Genomic DNA, 21963 nt, shown 5'->3' with positions numbered 1-21963 from the left:
CGTGGTCCCGACCTGAATTTCCTGGCCCACCTCCAGACGACAGTTCTGGAGTTCTTCTGGCCAGAACTGCACTGGATCTCTGCAGGGATCCTGAGTCTTCCCATGGAGGAGGGAGGGCAGTGCCTGTGCTGCGTCCACAGCCAGGTCCACACCTTCTGCCTCCAGGCCCTGCAGAGATTCCTTTATAGTGCAGGTAGTCCGGCATGGAGCCATCTAGTGCACGCCTTCCTCCATCTCTTCCGAGGGCTCCAATACGACCGGCAGCTCCTTTATCTCCATCTGAGAGGTCTTCTGCGAGACCTCTCCAAGCTGCCGGTCTTCTACCAGGACCTCCTCTGGGCCTGGAGGCTGGTCTCGGTCTCCAGGCCCCTGTGCTCACCAAGGGGGAGAATCTCCTCATGAAACCCCTGCTATATAACCCCCAGCTCTGTGTGCAGGTGGTGGAGACCCTTTCGGTGCGCCAGAGGTTGGTCCTGGCAGGAGTCATCAAGATCAGAGATCTCCTGGACTACGATGGGGGGGACTGGGTGGAGCCCCAGGCGCTGGCTCGGCACATGGGGCTTTCCACCCTTTGAACCCCCCGGCGCGTACTCCAGGAGGTGAGGGCAGCCTTGCCCCCCACTGCTCAGGCTTACCTTGAGCGGGTCCTGTGAGAGGGTACTCCCTGCCTCCCCTTCAGTTCTAGCCCTCCGGAGCTTTTCCTTGGGCCCCAGCCCCGCGAGCCCCCCTGGCCGTCCTCTCCCCACGCACCGGGCCTGCTGCACAACTTGCAGCTGGTCCTTTTCCGAACCGCGCCGAGGGACCATCTGTACACACTCGTGCTCCACACCCTCCATTTCTTCACCCTCGCGTCCCACCCTGACACCAACCGGCAGGACCTAATAGAACCTGTGGAGGGCGAGAACCCCTGGTGGGCCAGCCTGTACTCCACCCTGACCCCGCGGCCTGCCAGAGACATCAGTTGGCGGCTCCTTCACAGAGCCGTGAGCACGGGCGTGTACTTGCTGTGGTTCACCCCTCGCCCCAACATCTGCCCCTTTTACAGCATGAGGGAGATCCTGGCGCATGTGTATCTGGAGTTGCAGCCCCTGTTCCGGCTCCTCCAGAATCTCCTGCTGAGGTTCTGGCTGCACTTTTCCCTACACTTGTTTTTATATGCGCACCCTGTCCGAGGCCCCACAAAGTCATGGGACCTCCTCATCAACCTCCTCCTGGCCCTGGCCAAAGTGGCCATCTATAACACCAGGGAGAGGAAGTGCTCTATGACTGTGGGGCCTATTTCCCTTCCTCCATCCGTTCATGTATCCAATCAGAGTTCCTCTGGGCAGCATCCGCTGGCTCCCTAGACGCCTTCTGGGAGCAGTGGGCGCTGTCTGGGGTTCTATGCTCGGTGTTCCGTTCTGGTTCCCTCCATTTGACCTTCATGCCCCTTCCTGTTTTTTCATTAGTTGTCCCACGAAATTAGTTGAGTTCTGGGTCCAGTGGCTTCTCCTCTTAGGCTGGGGGAAGAGCCTTTAGGAGTGGGCAGGTTCACACCTGCCCACTCCCGTGGAGCTCAAATAGTAGCACTCTCCTACCTTCTGACCTTGCTATATCACAGGCTTTATTAGTAGGAGCATTGCCAGCACATTGAGGGAAGTGATTATTCCCCTCTATTCAGCATTGGTGAGGCCGCATCTGGAGTATTGTGTCCAGTTTTGGCTCCCCCACTACAGAAAGGACGTGGACAAATTGGAAAGAGTCCAGCGGAGGGCAACAAAAATTATTAGGGGCTGGAGCACAAGACTTATGAGGAGAGGCTGAGGGAACTAGGCTTACTTAGTCTGCAGAAGAGAAGAACGAGGGGGGATTTGATAGCAGCCTTTAACTACCTGAAGGGGTGTTCCAGGGAGAATGGAGCTAGGCTGTTCTCAGTGGTAGCAGATAGCAGAACTAGGAGCAATGGTCTCAAGTTGCAGTGGAGGAGATCTAGGTTGGATATTAGGAAAACGTTTTTCACTGGGAGGGTGGTGAAGCACTGGAATGGGTTACCTGGGGAGGTGGTGGAATCTCCATCCTTAGAGGTTTTTAAAGTGCAGCTTGACAAAGCCCTGGCTGGGATGATTTAGCTGAGGTTGGTCCTGCTTTGAGCAGAGGGTTGGACTAGATACTTCCTGAGGTCCCTTCCAACCCTCATCTTCTCTGATTCTCTGATTCTATGAGATGGGATGTTTTTCTAGGAGATCTGCTTTAGTTCAAACAGAAATTCACTGGAGGAAGTTCTCTGGCCTTCTTCTCACTCTGGTTCCACACAGGGGAAAAGAATACAAAGTGGGCAGGTGAACTGAGTCACACAGCTTGTTCATAGAAATATTCCTGCCTTCTTCCCCCCCATCCCGCCACAGACTCAGGAAGGGAAACACCTGGGCTAGAGCCGAGCCATCCTCCATCAGAGCCCCTCTCCTCCTGTGTCTGGTCTTGACCCAGTAGTGCCCCCACTCAGCGGGGTCTGGAGGGATGGAGAGAGTCTTGGAGGATGTCACCTGCTCCATCTCCCTGGACATCTTGGAAACCCTGTCTCCATTGAGTGTGCCACAACTTCTGCAGGGCTGCCTCACGGCTCACTGGTGCGAGGTCTCAGCCCAGGGATACCCATGATCCGAGTGCCGGGCTCCCTGGTCCAAGAACAGGATGACCCCTGACACGCATCTGGAAAAGCTGGTGCAGGAAATTACAGACCCCCTGCAGAAAGAGATAGAGCCCATGAGACCATAGAGGCCAGATCAGAGAAAGGGCTGTTGTCCCTGTAGAGGTGCTGGCTCCCACCGGTCCCATGGCAGAGGCCTGGCTGGCTCAGGGGTGGGGTCCCAGCTCTGACCCTGCTCTGTCCCTGCAACAGGGGCTGGGGGCTCAGGCAGAACTGGGGCGCCCGGTGTAGCTGGTGAGTCTGGACAAGGAAGGGAGCCTGATCCTGGATGAGGAGGTCCTGAGCTTCTGTCTGGAGCAAGGTGGGGTGGGGGACGCCCCCGTCTGCCTGATGTCCATCATCGGGAAGCAGCGCCAAGGCAAATCCTTCCTGATGAACTACCTGCTGCAACGGCTCCAGAGCCTGGTGAGTGGGGATGGGAGACCCAGCCCTGAACCACAGACTCCTCCCACCCCAGATGGGGACCCCGCCCCCTCCACTGCAGGCCACGCCCCCTACAGCAAAGGTTCCCTCTCCCCAGACAGGGCTCTCCCCCTGTACCACGCCCAGACCACAGCAACGGAGGCCTCACACTTCAGACATGACCCCTCCCGCAGTCCTCAGGGCTCTTCCCCCTCCCCTATTGTCCCTCCCCCAGTGTCCAGCCCCCTCAGAACCCCAGACCCAGACCCCCTTCCCTCGTGACCTCCCCTGGTCGCCCCCTACAGGAAGCCACAGATGGGTCATGGCTGGGTTGAGAGGATGAGGCCCTGGGAGTGTTTGAGTCATAGGTGTGCATACGGGGTGTGCCGGGTGTGCCCAGGGTTCTCAAACATACGGTCCTTTTGAGCTGCCGCTGAAAGAGTGTCGGGTGCACAATTTCTCAGCGGATGGAAGTCACAGTGAGCTGCCGCCGAAAAAGAAGGAGCTGCGAGAAATTTTCGGCGGATGGGAACGCGCCACGATCTGCTGCCGAAATCCCCTTCCTCGTGACATTTCTCGGCGGAGACTAGGACGTGGTGAGAATTCCATCGGCAGGTAATTCAAATGTGGCCTGCCTGTGGAATTGAGTTTGACACCCCTGATAAAGAGCATGAAAATTCCCTGGGTGTACACCCTAATGAAAATTCCCAGGGTGCACACCCTGATGAAATGTGCTGCGCACACCTATGGTTTGAGTGTTGTGGTGGGATGGTGACCATGATGAAGGGGGCATGGATGTAGGGCTAGCCCCTCTGGGTCCAGGCCAAGGGGAGGAAGGTGAGTGGGGCAGGGAGGCAGGCAGGGGGATAGGTTTGTAGGGGAGAGAAATGAGGGGAGGTGGAGGGCAGGGTCCTGTGGGAACAGGGAGACTGGAGGGGGCTGAAGTAGTGGGGAGGAGGGAAGGGAATGTGGGTGTCTGGGGGGGCAGGGTCCTGTGTGGGGAACAGGAAGACTGGAGGGGCTGGAGGAGGGGGGCTGGAGCAGTAGGGGAGGGGAATGGTGGGCCTGAGGAGGGAGGGTCCCAACCCTGGGGCTTCCTACTGGCACATTGGTGTGGGGGGGGGAGTGGGAGGTTCACAGCTAGATCCTGCTCCCCCAGGGCCCGTCTCCAGCCAGCGTGCCCAGCGAAGGGGTCAGGGCTGGGCAGGGTAAGGTGGCGTTAGTTGAGGGCACCAGGCACTGTGGCTGGTGGATCTGTCCGTGTGTCCGTTCCTGCAGGTGGCTGTGTTCCTGGTGGACGCTGAGGACTGCCTGGACCTACAGCATGACATGGAGACCAGCATCAAGCTCTCCGTCTTCAGCATCTTGCTCAGCTCCTACTGGGTGGGGGCACTGGGCTGTGGGGTGGATCAGGGGATCAACAGGGGGTGCCATACTATGGAGCTGGGGTGGGGGGCTTGACAGGGAGTGCCATGCTGTGGGGATGGGGCGGGGGCTTGGCGTGGGGCGCTCACCTTTTCTTCTGATTGTTTTCTAGATTTTTAATATTTCAGGCACGTTTACGCGGATGGAAGCAGATTATTTGGAGGTGGGGGAGCCGGGGATACATGCAGCTCTACTGACCCTGACCTGGCAGCCATGTCCTGGCTGGGGAGAACCCAGGAGTCTGGGCTGTGTGAGGATTGGAGGGGGGGACCAGTGTAGAGGCTTTGGGGCTATTATGGACAGTTAGAAAGTCCCAGAAATCTCGCCCCAGGCTGGGGTTCGAGTGCAGTGACCCTGAACAGTCAAACGTGATCAGTAATTAATAAAATATTAGTGATTGTTGCATTCCTGGTTAATTCCCATGATCAGGCGACTATTATTCATTAGCCCCGTTAGCTGTCAGTGAGGGACAATTACAGCTGAGCGCTGGCTCCGCTGAGGGTCTGGTGAAGAAGACGTGTCTATGTCCGGGGCAACTTTCCTACATGATCTGAAATAAGCCTGCGGACTTAGATGGCCAGGAGGGCTGGTGAGCCTCATGGCAGCGTGTGGGGGTGAGGGACCCATAGTCGGGGTGGGTGGAGCAAGGGGTTGCCCACATACAGGCCGCCCAAGAAACCAGCATTTCTCGAGGTTGACCAGTTCTTGCAGGGATTTTTGGTGGGGGCAGCTTGCGTCCATCCAGGATGTCACACTCAGCCAAGCCAGGGCCTGCAGAATTAAGGGAAATGCCCGCACAACAATACCTTGGCCCTCTTGGATTGACGCCCCAATAAGCCCATGACACCCAGCTCCCTGCTTTGCCTGTGCCCCACACAGGGCAGGAGCCACCTGCATGTGCCCTGCGCCCGACACTGAGCCTGCAGGGGCAGGTGCCAGCCCTGGGCAACCCACGTCGCTTCGCATTAGCCCAGAGTTTGTGATGGGAAAAATGTTCCATTGGAATATAGCCACCCAACTCTAACCCTAACCCTGTGTCCCAGCCCACCAGCACTACCTCTGTGTGCCTCATTCCCCCTCCCTCCATGCCAGGAGCTCTGTGTACCACCCCCCCCCCCCCCCCTTCTCCCCGCTCAGCACAGAGAAGTTCCTGCCACCCCCTTCCCCAGAGTGGTCGGCTGCTGATGTTAGTCACCAGATCTAAACAGAAATTGGGCTTTTCTGGTTTTCCGATTTCCTCCCGAATCGATAGGGTTCTTCCCACTGACGCCTATGATGTCTCCTAAACTTTGGGAGTTGATCAGATGTGATCTCAAAAGGTTATGACGATATGGACAGACAAAGAGAAATGCCATCGAGTTTGTGTTAGGCCTTTTACTTCACTTGGCCAGTTAACTAACATCTATAATTGGTTATTTTATATTCATTAATAGCTGTCAGTTATTGGCTATTTGTTAGTCACTGTTTGCTGTCAGATAGTCGTTATTTAGTACCCACCATTAGCTATCAGTTGATTTCATAGTGACATTGGGGGGAAATGGAAAAGAAAAGTGGTGTTGTAAAATGGAAAACTTCCAAAATCAGAAAGTTTTCATGCAAATTTCCACTTTCAAAGAACAGCCGAATGTGAGCCTTTCTTGGGTTTCTCTCTGCTCATTTTTCAGTTTCCCTCGTTTCTCAAGTTTCCATCTTCAATTTTCAGTCTTCAGTTTTCAGTTCTCATTTATCGTGTTTTAGTCCATAGTTATCAGTGTTGTGGCTTTAGTTATCACTTTGCACATTTCATTCATAAGGTTTTGTTCTTTGATTATTGGAATTTAATCTCATCCATTTAGGAATGTTCCTTAGCGGTTTTCTACCTTTGTTTATTCTTTACAAGATTTCAGTGTTTGTTTATTGGGCTTCACTTATTGGTGTCTCTACTGATCATCAGTTTTTAGTTTTTCTTTATAGATTTGGGGTGTTTAAAACTTTTTTTTTTAATTTATTCTATTCACTTATTGCTTTTTTTTACTATTTGTTTTCAGTCTTTCATTATTCATTTTCTACTTTTAACTTGGTTTTGTGATCTTGATAACTAGTTTTCATACTTCAAATATTAGTTTTCAGTTTTGGATATTGGTTTTCTAGATTCACTTACTAATTTTCTGCACGGTCATTGGTTTTGTGATATTATTTAATGGTTTTCTGTCTTTGATTTTTGGCTTTTTGACTTTGATATCTGGTTTTATGATTTCCATTACTAGATTTAATTCTTTAACTATTGGTTTTCTTGACTTCAAATACTTTTTTTTCATTGTTGGTTTTCAGACTTTGATTCCTGATATCTTACTTCAATTACTGGTTTTCTGGCATTGATTATTATGATTAATGTTTTATTTTTTTTGACCATTGGTTTTCTGCCATGAATAATTAGTTCACTGATTTTGCTAAGTAATTGTCTGATTTCTTTCGTTGCTTTTCTGGTTTCAATTACTGATTTTCTGATTCCAATGACTAGTTTTCGTCTTTTGATTATTTCTTTTTGGACTCCAATTATTGGCTTCCTGAATTTGATTACTGGCTTTCTCTGTCTTCGATGACTACTTTTTTATAATCAGCTATTGGGTTTTCTGAGTTCAAGTATTGTTTTTATATCTGTTGTCACGCTGTCTGAATAAAGGAGGGTCTTGGAGTATATTCAGGAGCTCTGATTACTCCTTTCTACACCAGTCTCATGTTGGGGGTCTCATGCTGGGTAGATGGGGGAGAGAGCATTTGTTATATTGTTTGACATCAATATGTCAAAATCATATTAATTCATGTGAGAGATGCCATGTCAGGTACTGTTAGGAAGGTTACAATATGCTAAGTAAGATGATGATACTTAGGTTCATCTGTGATGTGTGAAATGGAAGTTATAGATATATTTGATATATCTGTATTTCAAATGGTGCTGTCTGAGTAATGACTCAGACAGGATGGCTGCAGAACAATAGCCTGCTTAATGGCCCGTTAAGACATTCGCAGGTGCAAGAGGTCCAGGGGGAGAAGCTGGAGATACACCTGATGAGGAACCAGCTCAATGAGGAGTCTGCAGCTCAACAATTCTTCTAGAAACCTGATGTATATGGACTTTCAATCATTTGTATGTATGTGATTGCTGTAATCCTTTAACATTTCTCTCATGGTTTATTTCTTTTACAATAAACCTTTAGTTTTAGTTACTGAAGGATTGGCTGGCAGCGTGGTATTTTAGGTAAGATCCCAACTTATATTGAACTGGTACTGTGGCCCCTTGGGGTCAGAGGAAACCTTTTTAGTAGAGCATACAGTTTTTAAAGAACTGGTCTCTTTACTGGACCTAGTACTGATTTGGGAGCCAGAAGGTGAAATGCAGTAAAGGGGGCTGTGTGTATTTGTATACTGGCTTCTGTGGGGATTCAGAAGTGCAGTTTGTGGCTGGTTGGGAAGTCTGGCTTCAGTGCCATCCACCAGTGCTGGGAGAATCTGCTCTCCTTTTGCAACCTGCCCTGACTTTGGCATTTTCAGGGGGCTACCCTTGGCAAGGGACGGGCCACAGCTGTGATTACTGGTGTTGAGTTATTTAATCAGTTTTCTCCCTCCAATGATCGTTTTTGCTTAACATTGTTTGGATTCTGTTTAGTTTCACTGGTGTTTATTTCACTCGTTTATTTTGTCACCCACTTGATAGGCTACTTTTAGTCACCTGCGTGGGTGGATAGTTTGTTGAAGACAGAATTTTTTTCCTTTTCATCTCTCTCTCTCTGCATCTCAGATGTTTGTTCAGGTTGTGAAGGAGGTTGGAAAGACCTGCAATCTGCCCCCAATTCAGGTGAGTCTTCTCTCATCACCCCACCTGTTTCTTCTTATTCATGATCTCCATCTCCAGGACACAAGAGAGCCCCCTTCCTAGACCAGGACCTTGTTGTGCCAGGCCCTGGACAAACCCAGAACAAATAGCCAGTCCCTGACTTTATTATTTTCTGTCCACACCCACATCTTTCCCAGTATCTTGGTGTCAATGGGCTGGGTTGGATGGAAGGCTCTAGCTCTGGTCTCCTCTCTCAGCCATCAACCCCAGCGTGACCCTCCTTCTGTGCCGTCTATTGCAGCATGTGGACCTGCTGGTACGGGATGGGCAGCCCTCCGAAGCCTACGGAGGGGTGGGGAACAGGAGTATCTTGGACCCATCCCTTTCCCCCGCCCCCACCCATACCTGCTAGTTACTGTTCAGGTGCAGATTCCAGATTCTACAGAGCCAAGGCTAGAAGATAGGAGTCCTGGCTCCCAGCCCCCTTGCTCTCACCCACTAGACTCCATTCTCCTCCCTGCACTGGGGACAGAACTCTTCCCTCCCCCCCCACACACACACTCCCTATTGATTTCCCAGCCTCCTTACCTTAAGGGGAATGATCCTGGGTATATGAGGGAGGTATAGTCTCCCGGCGTGGCCAGTTTCTGAGGTTGAAGGGCAGGTTTGCAGGAGCAATGGGAGAAATGATTGTGAAATGCAGGGAGATTTGCATGGTTTCTGTGGTCCAAGGGCAGGGCTGGGACCTAGGACTCCTGGGTTCTATCTCTGGTTCTGCCACAGATGCATCATGTGATTGGGAAAGTTACTGCATCTTTCTAGGCCTCAGTTTCCCTGTGAATAGGATGTGTGACACCAGGTACCCCACATTCACCACTTTTATATGGTAATCATATATTTTGTATGAAGTGTGCCTTGTGAAGTATCTTTTTAAAACTCATGGGCTGCTGAATATTATTATCATGTTGAAATGTGTGTAACAACACAGCATGTACATTTATGAGTTTTTACTGTGTGATTGGTACTGAAATGTGTTGTCATTCTGAGTAACGCCCACAAACCAATTTCTCAGAGGCAAAGACACACTGGCACATCAGCAAGGCGCTAAGGGGCCATGATCTGCTTAATTGGACATCCACCAGCAGAGGAAAAAATATAAACAAGAATTTTTCAATTTAATCTAAAGGTCAGTTTGGAGCTTACCTACACAAGAGACTGTCTCTGCTCCAGCGGAGGAGGGGGGTAACCCTCAAAGAGGGGAGAGGGCATGCGAGTAAGAGCCAATGACCTCCCCATCACCTGTCCTCTCCACTTTCCTTCTCTCCGCGCATGACAGCAGTGAATATCTAAGGACAATGAATCAAGGAAGAAGGGGTCCCAGGCTGGAAGAAGATGCAGCCTGTGAAATGTATTGCAGCTTATGGTGAGACAATCTGTTTTGCTTTTAAAAGTACTAGCTTGGGTAAAGTTTAGGAATTAGCTTGTGGTTTTATCTTTTTATTTCTTTTGTAGCCAATTCTGACCTTTATGCCTTATCACTTATAATCTATCTTTTTTTTCCCTACTTTATCAACTTGTTTTATTGTTTTATGTAAACCAGTGTGTTAGACTGAAGTGTTTAGGAAACCTCTGCTTGAGATAACAAAGGCTGGTGCATAAACATGACCCGTTGTTGGAATGCCAGGCTATCTACGAGCTTATACTGTCCAGGGTCTACTGTCTACTGAGCAGTATCAGATGCACATTTCTGGGATGCAAGGCTGGGACTGGGCTATGCGGGCATTGCCCTGTGTATAATTCATGGATAGTTGGGCATAGCATTCGCATTCATGTATTCAGATGGGAGTGATTTTTCATGCTAGGGACTTTTCACAGCAAAGCAGTGTAAAAGGCACCCCATGCTGTAGGGTTGAGGGGACACAGTGGTCCAGCATTCCAGATTGTATCCTGGGGAATGTCACCGGATGATAGAATTTTGTCTGTTTAGACTGTGTGAGATTCTGTACCTCACGGTAGCACCCTGGAACCTCACGTTCATCACTGTGATATGATTATGAGATGTTTGGTACAAAGTATGCCTTGTGAGGTATCATTTAAAAAGTCTTGGTCTGTTGAACATTAATACCCTGTTGGATTGTGTGCATTATCATAGTATGTGATGTTATGAAGCATAGCTATGTGTGTTACTGAAATATGTTGTGAGGCTGGGAGACACCTATAGCCAGCCTTTCAGTAGGGACAAAACAGCAGCCATCAATGGCCAGACAGGCATTAATGGCTCATGAAGACCCAATCCACTATCCCAGAGACTTATTGGAGAAGGCACTGGAAGGAGGTTTAGTCTGTGTATTGAAGACCTGTGAGTTGCCCGTACTGTATGCTAGGGTGCGACGCTGCTTGACTCAAATCCTCCTTAGTCTGTTGAAGTTAGAATTTAGAGAGTGAATTTATTTTGTTTCTTAAGTAATCGATGCTGTTCTCTGTGCCTGCCACTTACAATCACTTACAATCTATCTGGCTGTAGCTAATAAATCTGTTCCATGTTTTACCCGAAACTGTGTGTTTGGCTGAAGTGCTGGGGAAATCTCAGCTCAGATTACAAAGGCCGTGTATGTCCACTCCACAGTGAGGGAGTGGCAAACTTCTCAATGGACTTGCACTGCTGAAGGGGGCCTTGAGCAGCGTGAGACAGAACAGTTGTGGGGGGCAGGGTTGGACCGGGGGGGGCACTGGCTGGAGCCTCTCTATTGTTGGTTCACGAGTGGCTGGCAAGGAAATCATTCATGTAACTCAGCTGGGTGCGTCCCTCCCTGTGGATGGCTGTGTAGGTGCAGGGTCTGCCCCAGGCTTGTAGCTTGATCTTGGCATCACAGTGTGGGGACGGTCAATCGCCCTTAGGCAGAGCCCACCCCAGTGCTGAAGACAGGGAGAGCCCTGCCCATCTATGGGGGGGGGGAGGAGGGACTCTCCATCCTAGAGAGAAACCCTCTGAGCTCACCTGGCCTGCCTGATGCATCCCCCTCTCCCTCAGGGTTGTGCCCCTGTGAAAATAGGGAGGGGAAGCCCAGAGAAGCCCAGCCAAACTCATTGCTCCATCCCCCCACCAGCTGTCTGGGTGCCACCTCCTATCCCTTTCTAGTACATCAACTCCCTGCGATGCCCCACTCCTCACCAGGGCATGCCAGGGGCTGTGTGTGCCCCCCATTCCCTCCATCACCACTTTCATTTCTTTTCTTTCTCTCTGAGAGGTCAGTGGGAGAGAAACAGCAAGATCTTTTATTAATGACAATCTAGTACCAGGCAGTTCCACAGACACGACACATCCTAGAGGCATCACAGCAGCCTCCATAATTCTGTGACTATCCTCGTATCTGAGAGGATTGATCTCTGACAACCTGCAACCTGCCCCCAAAACCTAAAGGAGAATTGCTGCTGGGTCTGAGAGCTACGGGGGCTATGACACACACGAGGGCAGTTCTGATTCTGTCCACTAGGGGACAGTGGGTTTAGTGGTTTGTCATAGTGGATGTGAGACACATGGGTGAGTGGTTCTCAGTCCAGCCAACAGACAGCAAGCACACATGCATGCGCTTTCCGCCCACACGTATCCTCAGAGCTCTGTATGTATCCGGCATTGCGATGCAGCTGCCCCATGGCACAGCAGCTTGATAACAGCGGCACAGAGCGCTGCAGGAAGATAGCTCACCAGGGGTCATGTGTGGGTGTCACAGATCACAGGTGTGGCCCAACGTCATGAGTTTGAATGCCAATCTTCACCTCTGCTTATTTGGGGGGCAGGGGGGGTTGGGTTTTTTGCAGTTTTGGGGGAGTCACAATTTTGGGCGGGTTTATTGGCGACCACCCGGCTCCGGCAGCTTTTGAACACGAGCCTGCATTTCACTTACATGTTGTGACAAACCCTGTACAGTAACCCTTCCTCCCGCAGAGCCCACAGGGAGGAAATGGGAACTGTTTATAAGATTTTTATGAAGTCTGTGTGTGTCTCAGTTCCCCTCTGTTTTGCATTTCTACCCAGTGGGTGAAACAGGCTCAAGTTTGCTCTCAGGGCAGACCAAGAGAGACTGGGGGTGGAGGAGAGGGGTCACTCTCACCGTCAGGGAGGAATGAATAGGGTAATTAAATAACTGGTTGAAACCAACCCAGATCAAGAAGGGGCCCAGGGAGCCAGTGCCAAGGACTCATGGACTTGAAGCTCAACTCTGGGACATTCTGGCTGGGATGCTGAAATGGCCCTGCCTGGAGAACAAAGGACGGAGGGTGGGTCGACATTCAAATGTTAAGTGAACCCAGCTGTGGCACTCAGGGATGTGAAAAATCCACACCCCAGATGTAGTTAAGCCCATCTAACCCCCGGTGTAGACAGCACTAGGTTGACAGCATAATTCTTCCAAAGATGGGAGCCCGGTGGAGCTGTGAGCGTCACACACGACCCCTGTCAAGCCATCTCCCAACAGCATTATGTGTGGCTGTTACCGAGCTGCTATGCCCAGAGGGGGCTGCATCTCAGCACCAGGCACATATAGAGCTCTGGGCTGTAAGACATGAAGGGCATTCAGGACATATGGCGGGTAGGTGGATGGTTGAGTGTGTGATGGGGCACTGCCATCTATTGGACGAAATGAGAACTATTCACCTATGTGTCCCATGTTCCCTACTATGCACAATTAAACCCACAGTCCCCATAATGGACAGAATCAGAACAGCCAGCTTGTGTATCATAGCCCCTGTAGTGCTCGCACCCAGCAGCCATTTTCCTGTAGGTTCAGAGGGATAGGTGGGGGAAGGTTAAAGAGTAGGGGTGTCAGAGATTGCTCCTCTCAGATACAGGAAGGGTAAGAGCAGCATGGAGGCTGCTGTGATACTGCTAGGATGTGTCGTGCCTGTGGAACTGCCTGCCACTGGATTGACATCAATGAAGGCTCTCTCTGTTTCTCTCCCTCTACGAAGGCTCAGAGACTGACAGCTCCTCCCATGTGAAGGACCCATCACACCAGCCATGCTCAGATCCAGAGCCTTCATCCCTCTCCTCCTCCTCCTCTTCCTTCTCCCTTGGGTCTCCCCCTACTGCTACCCGGGCAAGGGTGAGGTGTGTGATGAGAACATGGCCTCCATACCCGCACACAGCGTGGTGGGGGAGGCATTGATGTGACCACACTGGGCTCAACAGGGGCACGGCCTGAATGGCACCTGCACCCTGGACCAGAACCCGCGGCAGGGAGGGCGGCTGCTGGCTGTGGCAGACCAGCCGGGACCGCAGCAGCTTGATGGGAGAGTCGGATGCAGCTGTAGTCCAGGCAGTGTCATCGCATGTGACAAACGACTGGGAGATGGAGCTGGGGCAACCAGCAGAGTCCCGTGAACTGGCCCGGGGGGTCCCAATCCTGGCTCACCGGCTATGCCGACCGTCAGGAGTAGCAGGGCAAGTATGTGCTCGTGGGCCACCCGCTGACCTGCATGTGCTACAGGTGAAATCCCCGGCGCGCTCCCATCTGGCTCTCCCGGCATAGCGCCCCCCGCTGGGCCCTGCCCTATCTCCAGAGCACAGCTCCCCCTAGGGCTGCACGGCAGCAACAAAGTCAGCTCTGAATGCCAGGGGAGAGCACCCCACTGAGCCCCCACCCCAGGGAAGCCACTGAGCGGGCACTGGGGAAGGTGTGTTCTAGGGTGTGGGGGGAAGGTGCCAGGGGTCTCTGGTTGGCTCCTAACTCCTCTCTCTTTCCCCACTGGGCAGGTTGAGGCTCCCCCAAAACCCTCCACTGATGCCCCACTTCTCCCAGGCCCTGAGCCATTCTCCACCCAGCTACGAGCCGGACATGCATCGCCCCTTTCTGGCCACGTAGGACACCCACTGTGTGAGCCAGGCGGTGCGGGGAGGCTGATGGCCACGCCATCAAGCAGTGCCGGGGCTCACCATTCTCGCTAGACCTGGGCCCGAAGTGCTGCGAATGGAGCAGCAGCTGGGAGATGTGGCATGCCCAGGCGGCCTACACAGGTCACTGCACTGAGGGGACGGGTGGCCACAGCCACGTCAACCTACGCTTCTTCACCAAGCAAGATGCCGGGGTCAGCTCGGCCTGGATGGGGAGCCTCAAAGCTGGCCCTGGCCTGGTCTCTGACTCGCAGCAGCCCAGCTGCACCTTGGTGGGGCCGGATGACCCCCGGTGGGAGGCGCTGAGGCAGGCGGTGAGAGTACATGGTTGAGCAGGAGCAGAGGAGGCATCGTCCCTGTGGCTGCCTGGGAGGCCTAAGCCAGCACCTGGGATCCCAGCAAATGCGACTGCTATGGGAACACCCTCACCAGCTGCAGGTGCTGCTCACGCAGGCCCGGCACGGACTGGCAGAAGGTCCAAGTGATGTGGGGCAGCTGCCTGTGGGGGGACCCCCGTCTGCCACCTACCCCTACGCCAAGGTCTCCTTCCAAGGCTGGGAGCTGCTGATGAGCTTCAACAAGAAGAACAGCCTGGTCCCTTCGGGTGGAGAATCTGGATTCAGGTCTATGGGCGCTGACCGGGCACAGAGTGCAAGAGACGCGGGCTTGGGCCCTGGGCGTGTGGGATGACGAGTGGCTGGGGACCTGCTCATGGCCAGGGGGCACTGTCTGGAAGTCCTGCAACAAGCTCAGGCAAGGCAGCCTGGAGCATGGCCAGTGCTGGGGTGCGAGCCTAGCTCAGGGGTGCAACAGCCATGACTATGGCCCCTTGCAGCGCTAAGGAGAGAACCCAGGAGTCCTGGCTCCCAGCCGCTCCCTGCTCTAACCCCAGACCCCACTCCCCACCCAGAGCTGGGGATAGAACTCAGGAATCCTGGTTCCCAGCTCCGCGCACCCCGCTCTAACCACTAGACTCCCCTCCCATCAACCCAGTAGCTCCCCCTTATCCGCCACTCAGCTCATAAAACTGCAAGCCCCAGAATCCTTTGCTCCCTCCGTCCCACCTCCTGTAGGGTCGGCCAATGGGACCACACCGCTGGTTGATTGGCGGGAGCGCGGCCCAGTGGGGGGAGCCGGTGACCGGCGCGCGGTGGCAGCAGGCAGCGATGGCGGTGCCGAACTGGGAGTGGGCTGTGCGGCTCGCCCTGTGCGCGCTGGGGCTCGCGCTCTCCGTGTACGCGCTGCACGTGGAGACTTCGCGGGAGCGGGACCCCGGCTATCGGGCCATGTGCGACCTGAGCCCCTCCGTCAGCTGCTCCAAGGTCTTCACCTCCAGGTGCTCACGCGGTCCTATTGCGAGACACCCCCCCCGTTCACCCCTGCAACACTCCGGCCCCAGCGCAACTCCCCTCGCCGCCCATTGCAATCCCCGGCCCCATTGCAATAACTCCCACTACTAGTGCAATAACCCCCATTGGAACTCCTGGCCTCATTGCAACCCCTGCTCCTTGTTGCAATAGCTCCCCGGGTCCTGGCAAGAACCCCCTGGGCCCCCATGGGAAGAACCCCCTTGGCCCCCATTGCAGCCCATGCCCTCTATTGCAACCCTCACCCTCCATTGCAATAACCCCCGATTGCAAGAGCCCCCCTCCCCTCCCCAAGGAGGCCATTGCTCTCCTTCCTCCATTGCAATTGCTTCCCCATTGCAATATGCCCTCCCCCTCCTCCCCTTGCTGCCCTGTGCAATAGCCCCCTGTGCCCCTCATTGCAATAGTCCCCGATTTGGGCAGTAACTCCTCTGTCCTCCATTGCTATAGATCCCCTGTGCAGTGGCCCTTCCATTGCAACATAGCCCTGCCTCTCCTGTCCTGCCTCCTTGTGCAGTTACGGTCTGCCCCCCAACTGCCCCAGCCCCCTGTGCAATAGCCCTACTGCCCCCTGGGCTGTGCCCACATCCCTGTGTGATGGCCCCTCTGCCATGCCACAGCCCTGTGCCTGTCCCAGGGGTGTACACCAGCCCCCTGAACTGTGCTTTCCCACCCCATGCGAAAGCACTTTGGCAGTGCGGCCTCTGCTTGGCCCTTCCCTGCTGCATCTGAGCCCTGCTGGTGACTTGGCATCTCTGTTTCCAGCCTGTCCTCTCTGTGTTGTCAGCTTCCCCCACCCCCCGCTTTGTTTGGTAGATTCAGAGAGTTTCAGGGACTGTGAAGTGATCTGGTCTGACCTGGGAGCGTAGGCCAGTCACTGTCACCCAGTTTCCTCTGTGTTGAGCCCGAGGAGGCAGAGAACAGGCATAACTGGGGACCCCAATGTCTGAGGCCTGTGTGATGACAGGGAATTGATCAGGTGAGATGTGCCCAGGTGATCCACGCTGCACAGGTGAAACCCGGCCCAAGGTCCCTGCCGGTCTGAGCTGGGGGAAATCCTTTTACCTAACCTGGTGACTCTGAATGAGCGAGACCCACCAGCCAGGTGGCTAGAACCAGGTTTCTCTTGACCAGTTCAGAACTCCCACTTAGCTCTCAGAGGCAGGGTTTGTTGTCTTGGCCCTGGGTTGTACAACCCCTGGTGCCATGGGCTGTTAATCCTTCTTTGGTGCTTCTAAGAGCTCATGTATGGATACTGAGATAGTGGGGGCGGGTGGGGGGAGAGAAACAGTTTTTAAAAATTTAGGCAAACTTGGTTGTAAAACTGCAGACATTTGGCAAGGGAATTTGGGGGCACTTGAAACTGCTTTTCAGTTGGGGAAAAGGGGAGCTCTTGAAACTGCTTTTCAACTCATCCTCGGAGAAGAGAAGCACATGAAACAACTTTTTGTCTCATTTGGAGGCCCTTGAAATTGCTTTGTAAAATGTTTTTGAAAGGGACTGGAGTAATTGCTGTCCTTTTTAGCAGAGATGGAAAATGTTCCTGAGGGAAAGAACCAGTGTTCAGTTTACTCAGTCTTCTGCAAACAGTCAGATCGAACGCAGGGACAGGGCAGAGGTGACAGATGCTTTATTGCTGGCAAAGAGAGAGGGAGAGAGTGGGTCAGAGAAGGGGAAAGCGAATGACCCTGGTCTGTCAACAGAGCCAGTGGGGTCTGGATCCCAGTGCAAGGTTGGATCATGTAGTGAGGCACTGGACTGGGACCCAGGAGATCTTGCTTTTGTTCCCAGCTCTGCCTCAGATGCTGCATCTGGGCCTCAGTTTCCCCATCTGTAAAATGGGGAGAGCAATCCTTTTCTGTTTAGACTTGTCAGCTCTTCGGGGCAATAACTGTCTCTCCTTGTGTGTCTGCCCAGCGTTTGGTACGATGGTGGGTACCAATCTGGTCGGGGGGAGATCTGTGCAGTGCCGGGCACAGTAGGGGCTCTGCTTTTTAGCTGGGGGATCCATGCAGTGCATGGCGCGATGGGGGCCCCGATCTCAGTCAGGGAAGAAGAGGTCGGGTCTGTGCAGTGCCGGGCGTAAGGGGGGCTCCGATTTCACTTGGGGAGCAGAGGGGAGTCCACCCAATTAGGCTGTGTGCATGTGTGAGCATCAACATGTGTCTGATTGTACGTGCCTCCGACACACACACACAGTAATTCTGTGTGTGCTTCTCCCTCCCCTCTTAGTGAAAAACAGCCTGAAACATCTGGCTGCGGGATAAACAGCTGGTTTCCCTCCTGTGGCGGTGGGGAGTGGGGAGCTTTGATTGATGACAGCTTGGCTGGGGTTCCCTAGGCTGCCGGTGCCCTGCTGGGTGGGGGCTGTTGTCAGTCATTGCCAGGCTGTTCAGTTTCTGCCACGTATGTAGTGGATCATTCCTACCTAGCAGCTGGTGGTTGCAGGGCCCAGGGGAGCTGGGATGTGGCCCTGTTCCGGTTCCTATTTAGAGTCTCCAGGCACTGTTCCACTCAGCTGAGCCAGCCCACTCCTGCTGCTCCCCAGCCTCAGCTGAGTGGGGTCCTCCAGTGCCGGGGGAGTGAACTGAGCTATCGTCAGAATTTGTTACTGGCATCAAAATTTCAAGGGGGAAGTAGCAAATAGGAAGGGGACAGAGGAATCCCCAGCCAGAGCAGGATTGAGGGAGCTGGGAGCCAGGACTCCTGGGTTCTTTCCCCAGCTCTGGGAGGGGAGTGTAGTCTAGTGGTTAGAGCAGAATCCATTGTGGAAGACGCTGTATACAGCAAGCCTCCCTGTTGCCCCTTGTTCTATGTCCCCCTGTTTCTCTCTGCAGATGGGGCCGCGGCTTTGGCTTGGTGGAGGATCTCTTGGGGAAACACAGCGTCTTTAATCAGCCCAACAGCATATTTGGCATTGTCTTCTATACCCTACAGACGCTGCTGGGTAAGTGGGGGGCCCCTCCACCATCCTCCCCCAGTGGGTGCCTGACAGTCTAACGAGCCCTATCTCTAACCCTCTCCAGGCTGCACTCCCAGCACCCTGGCGGCCGTCACCCTGCTGGGCACCTCCGTGGTCTCCATCGCCGGCTCGCTGTACCTGGCCTACATCCTCTTCTTTGTGCTCCATGACTTCTGCCTGGTCTGCGTCACCACCTACCTGCTCAACGGTGCCCTCCTTCTCCTCAACTGCAAGCGCCTGGTCTGCCTGAGTCAGAGCGGGCAGCGCAGTGCCAAGCCCAAGGGGCAGTGAGCGTGGCTGGGGCTCCACGGCCCACCCCCTCCTGAAATGTCAGTTCTGATAATCCACCCTCTTTGCGCAGCAGCCGTGGGGCCATCAAGCCCGGTATCCCGCCCCGTCCCTTCACCCTGGATCAGACCCGTGGGCCCATCTAGCCCAGTATCCCGCCCTGTCCCTTCACCCTGGATCAGACCGTGGGCCCATCTAGCCCGGTATCCCGCCCCCTTCCTGCCACCCTGCTCATACCCGGGGTCCATCCTTTAAACCCAATCTCAGGCCATCCCTGGCTGTGTTGAGCTGAAACAATCTCTAGGTATTTTTCTACTTTTTATAACTTCCTAGATAGATTTTTAAAGGGGGAGAAAAATATGCTCTTTGGTGGGGAAGTATGAGTTAGTGGCTTAACCAAAATGCTGATATAATGTGGATTAAAAAGGTTACATGACTTACACACCCAGTGATAGAGACACATGTGGCAGATCAAGTTTCATCACCTGCAGCAGGGGGCAGAGATGTTCTCACACCAACCTGATTCTTTCCAGCAGGGACCAGTGTGTGCATGTGTGGGTGCGTGTGTATGAGAGACGTGTGACCCTACTGACATCAGGAGGCAGGGCTGCATTCTGATCTCAGTGACCACAGTGTCAATCCAGAGCGACCCTGTTGACTCCACTGGCACCGGTCGGGACTGGATTCTGATCTTGGTGTGACTGGAGTAAGCGAGAACAGAGTCTAGCCCTAGATACCCACGTAGCATGCATGGGTCATTGACTTGTACACTTCCTGAGGCAATGACAGCCATACTTTAGGTAACTGACCAGCAGGGGGCACTGTGCAGCAGATCTGTCCCACAATGAAGCGATCAGCTGGTGCTTCCTGTTTGCAGCTGGTTCCATACAACAGCAAATGTTTGTAGCTGAAATAAAGTCACTCTCAGCAACAGGCAGCCGGGTGCATTTGGTGTCTGGTCATTTAACCCTTTGGAAGGTTGGGAGCCAGCTGATGAGGAGATAGTGGGGTCAGGCTAAAAAGATACAGAGCATTAGGATGTGGTGATAGGACCAGGGATGGATCTGGCCCGGTATCCTGCCCTCTTCCTAGTGCCCCAGCTCAGATCCATGGACCCATTAAATCCTGTGTCCTGCTTCCATCTCTGCCCAACAATGGATGGTTCATAAGAAGATGCAACCCCTCTGTGATACCTTCCTGGCCTTGCTGCAGTGAGCCATGAGCTGCCACCTGCCTTCTTTCACTGCAGACCGATCGTAGCAGCTATGCTCAATATACATGTCACCTAGATGCAATCTCTGATCTCTGCTTTTCTTCGGTGGTGAGTTCCACAGGTCAGCTCTGCTTGTTGCACAGGGTTCAAATTTCCCTGCCCATTAATTTCACCGAATGGGCAATTGGGGCAGTGTGACCTTAAATCTTCCATTGCTTACTCTGGTTATTAAATTGTGTGTCTGACGGTCTTATTTCCCCTTCCCTGGAGTCTTTCCACTTAACATCTCAAAGTGATTTAACACAAATTAGTCAATCTTCAGTGCCACCGGTGATACGCTGTTATGGCTGTTTCACACATGGGGAAACAGACAGAGGGGAAGGGGTGTGCACAAGGTTGCACAGCAGATCAGTAGAGTAGGTGAGTGCAGCTATCTGTTAAACTCTTTGGCAGAGGTAATGTGTGGGGAGTGGGGTCGTGCTCCCTCCCTGCCAATTTCTGCCAGGGTTTATGTTTGTATTTCTTTTTTTTTTTTGCAGGGAGTGGGTTCAAAATACATGAGTGCACAGGAGCTTATTTCAAAACTTTCAAACCTTCATAACATAACTGGTGGGTGTCTTTGACCCTTCCCTTCAATAATTGTTCTGGCACGACTTTTACTTTTTCCATCAGCATGGCATGTGAATGTGTTCATTAAGCCTTGAAATTTTATGCTGCTTTTTACTAATTTTTCTGAAAAGCAGATCACATTTAAACTGAGCTAATTTAATAATGTACCTGTTATTAGCTTTGTACAATGGTGAAAAGACCGTTAAGTTTGGACTTTTTCGCATGAAGAAGGCTAACTTGCCATGTGGCTAATAAGCGTCAATATTAATATTAAAACTGTTCCCACAATGTCTAATTTACGCTTGCCAGCAATGTGCAGTAACACTGGCATTGTTGTTATATTTTATCTAAAGTCGTTTATCTAATAATTTATACCCGAGAGATTCAGGTAAGTAAAACCCAACGGGTCCCCATGCCGACACACAAAACGTATTTTTTTTTTAGTTGGGAAAGAAATGCAATTCTGAAAATACCATTATTTCACTCCAAATGACGTTTTTACTAAAATAAAGACAGATTTTTCTATCAAAACCTTGCTGGGTTTGGTTGTGATAATAACACTGTAGGTAGCTGTGTTGGGATTATATTTATTCACAAGATTAATTCTGGCACTTTATCCTAAGGTAGCACACCACAGAAGCAAATGACAGAATGCATAAGAATTTCTGTGAGTTTAAAAAAAAATTTGTGTCAGAGCCACCTGTGTACAAATTGGCCTAAACGCTTAACTCTATATTAAGTCAACTTTAAGATATTTAATGAGTGTATGAATCGTACAACAGTTTTCTTTAGATGTAGCTCTCTTTTAGAACACTCTCCATCTGCTATTACACAGTATTGTAAAACATGACATCAGAAGTAGCACTAGAAATCAAAACTCTTTTGTGTCTTGAGTACCTGGTCGGAACCCACTGGATACCACCACAATCTTTTAATTGTGCCCCTCCACTATCAACAGTTATGTGTTGCCTCTGCTCTTTGGTGCAGAGATGGTCTTTTTAGGTGTTGGTACAGTGCCCTGCACAATAGTGCTGTGCCATGAGCCTCTAGGTATTTCTGTAGTAGAAATAATGAACTAAAGAACCTAGGAGTCCTGGCTCCCAGCCCCCTCATTCCCCAGTGACTTCTGCAGATATATTTTCTCCCCTCCAAAACTACACCTCCCATGAGGCTCTGCGCTATTTTTATGCAAGGGGAGGGGTTCTGGTCCCCTTTCAAGAGCATGCTGGGAACTGCAGGCAGATCAGCAGACCTTTCTCATTGACTTGTATGGAGACGCCCTATGGAACTACAAACCCCATGAGGCC

At 52.1% G+C, this 21963-nt stretch overlaps 1 protein-coding gene and 1 pseudogene across 1 annotated transcript; both read left to right on the top strand.

Annotated features, from left to right (window-relative positions):
* Nucleotides 1–13344: 13344 nt before the first annotated feature.
* LOC137144790 (perforin-1-like) lies at nucleotides 13345–14785 on the top strand (annotated as a pseudogene).
* A 514-nt stretch (nucleotides 14786–15299) lies between these two features.
* On the top strand, nucleotides 15300–21002 carry VKORC1 (vitamin K epoxide reductase complex subunit 1). The gene is made up of 3 exons (XM_067535275.1): nucleotides 15300–15553; nucleotides 18422–18531; nucleotides 18611–21002. The coding sequence occupies exons 1-3, from the start codon at nucleotides 15300–15302 to the stop codon at nucleotides 18835–18837; spliced, it is 591 nt and encodes a 196-aa protein (XP_067391376.1). The 3' UTR covers nucleotides 18838–21002.
* Nucleotides 21003–21963: the final 961 nt, after the last annotated feature.

Source organism: Emydura macquarii, unplaced genomic scaffold (assembly GCF_026122565.2).
Source record: "Emydura macquarii macquarii isolate MOO-44397 ecotype Brisbane River unplaced genomic scaffold, CSIRO-AGI_Emac_v2 contig_3485, whole genome shotgun sequence".
In the NCBI taxonomy this organism is placed as follows: Eukaryota; Metazoa; Chordata; order Testudines; family Chelidae; genus Emydura; species Emydura macquarii.
The sequence above is the reverse complement of the archived record's forward strand: the minus strand, read 5'-3'. Positions and strand labels throughout refer to the sequence as shown.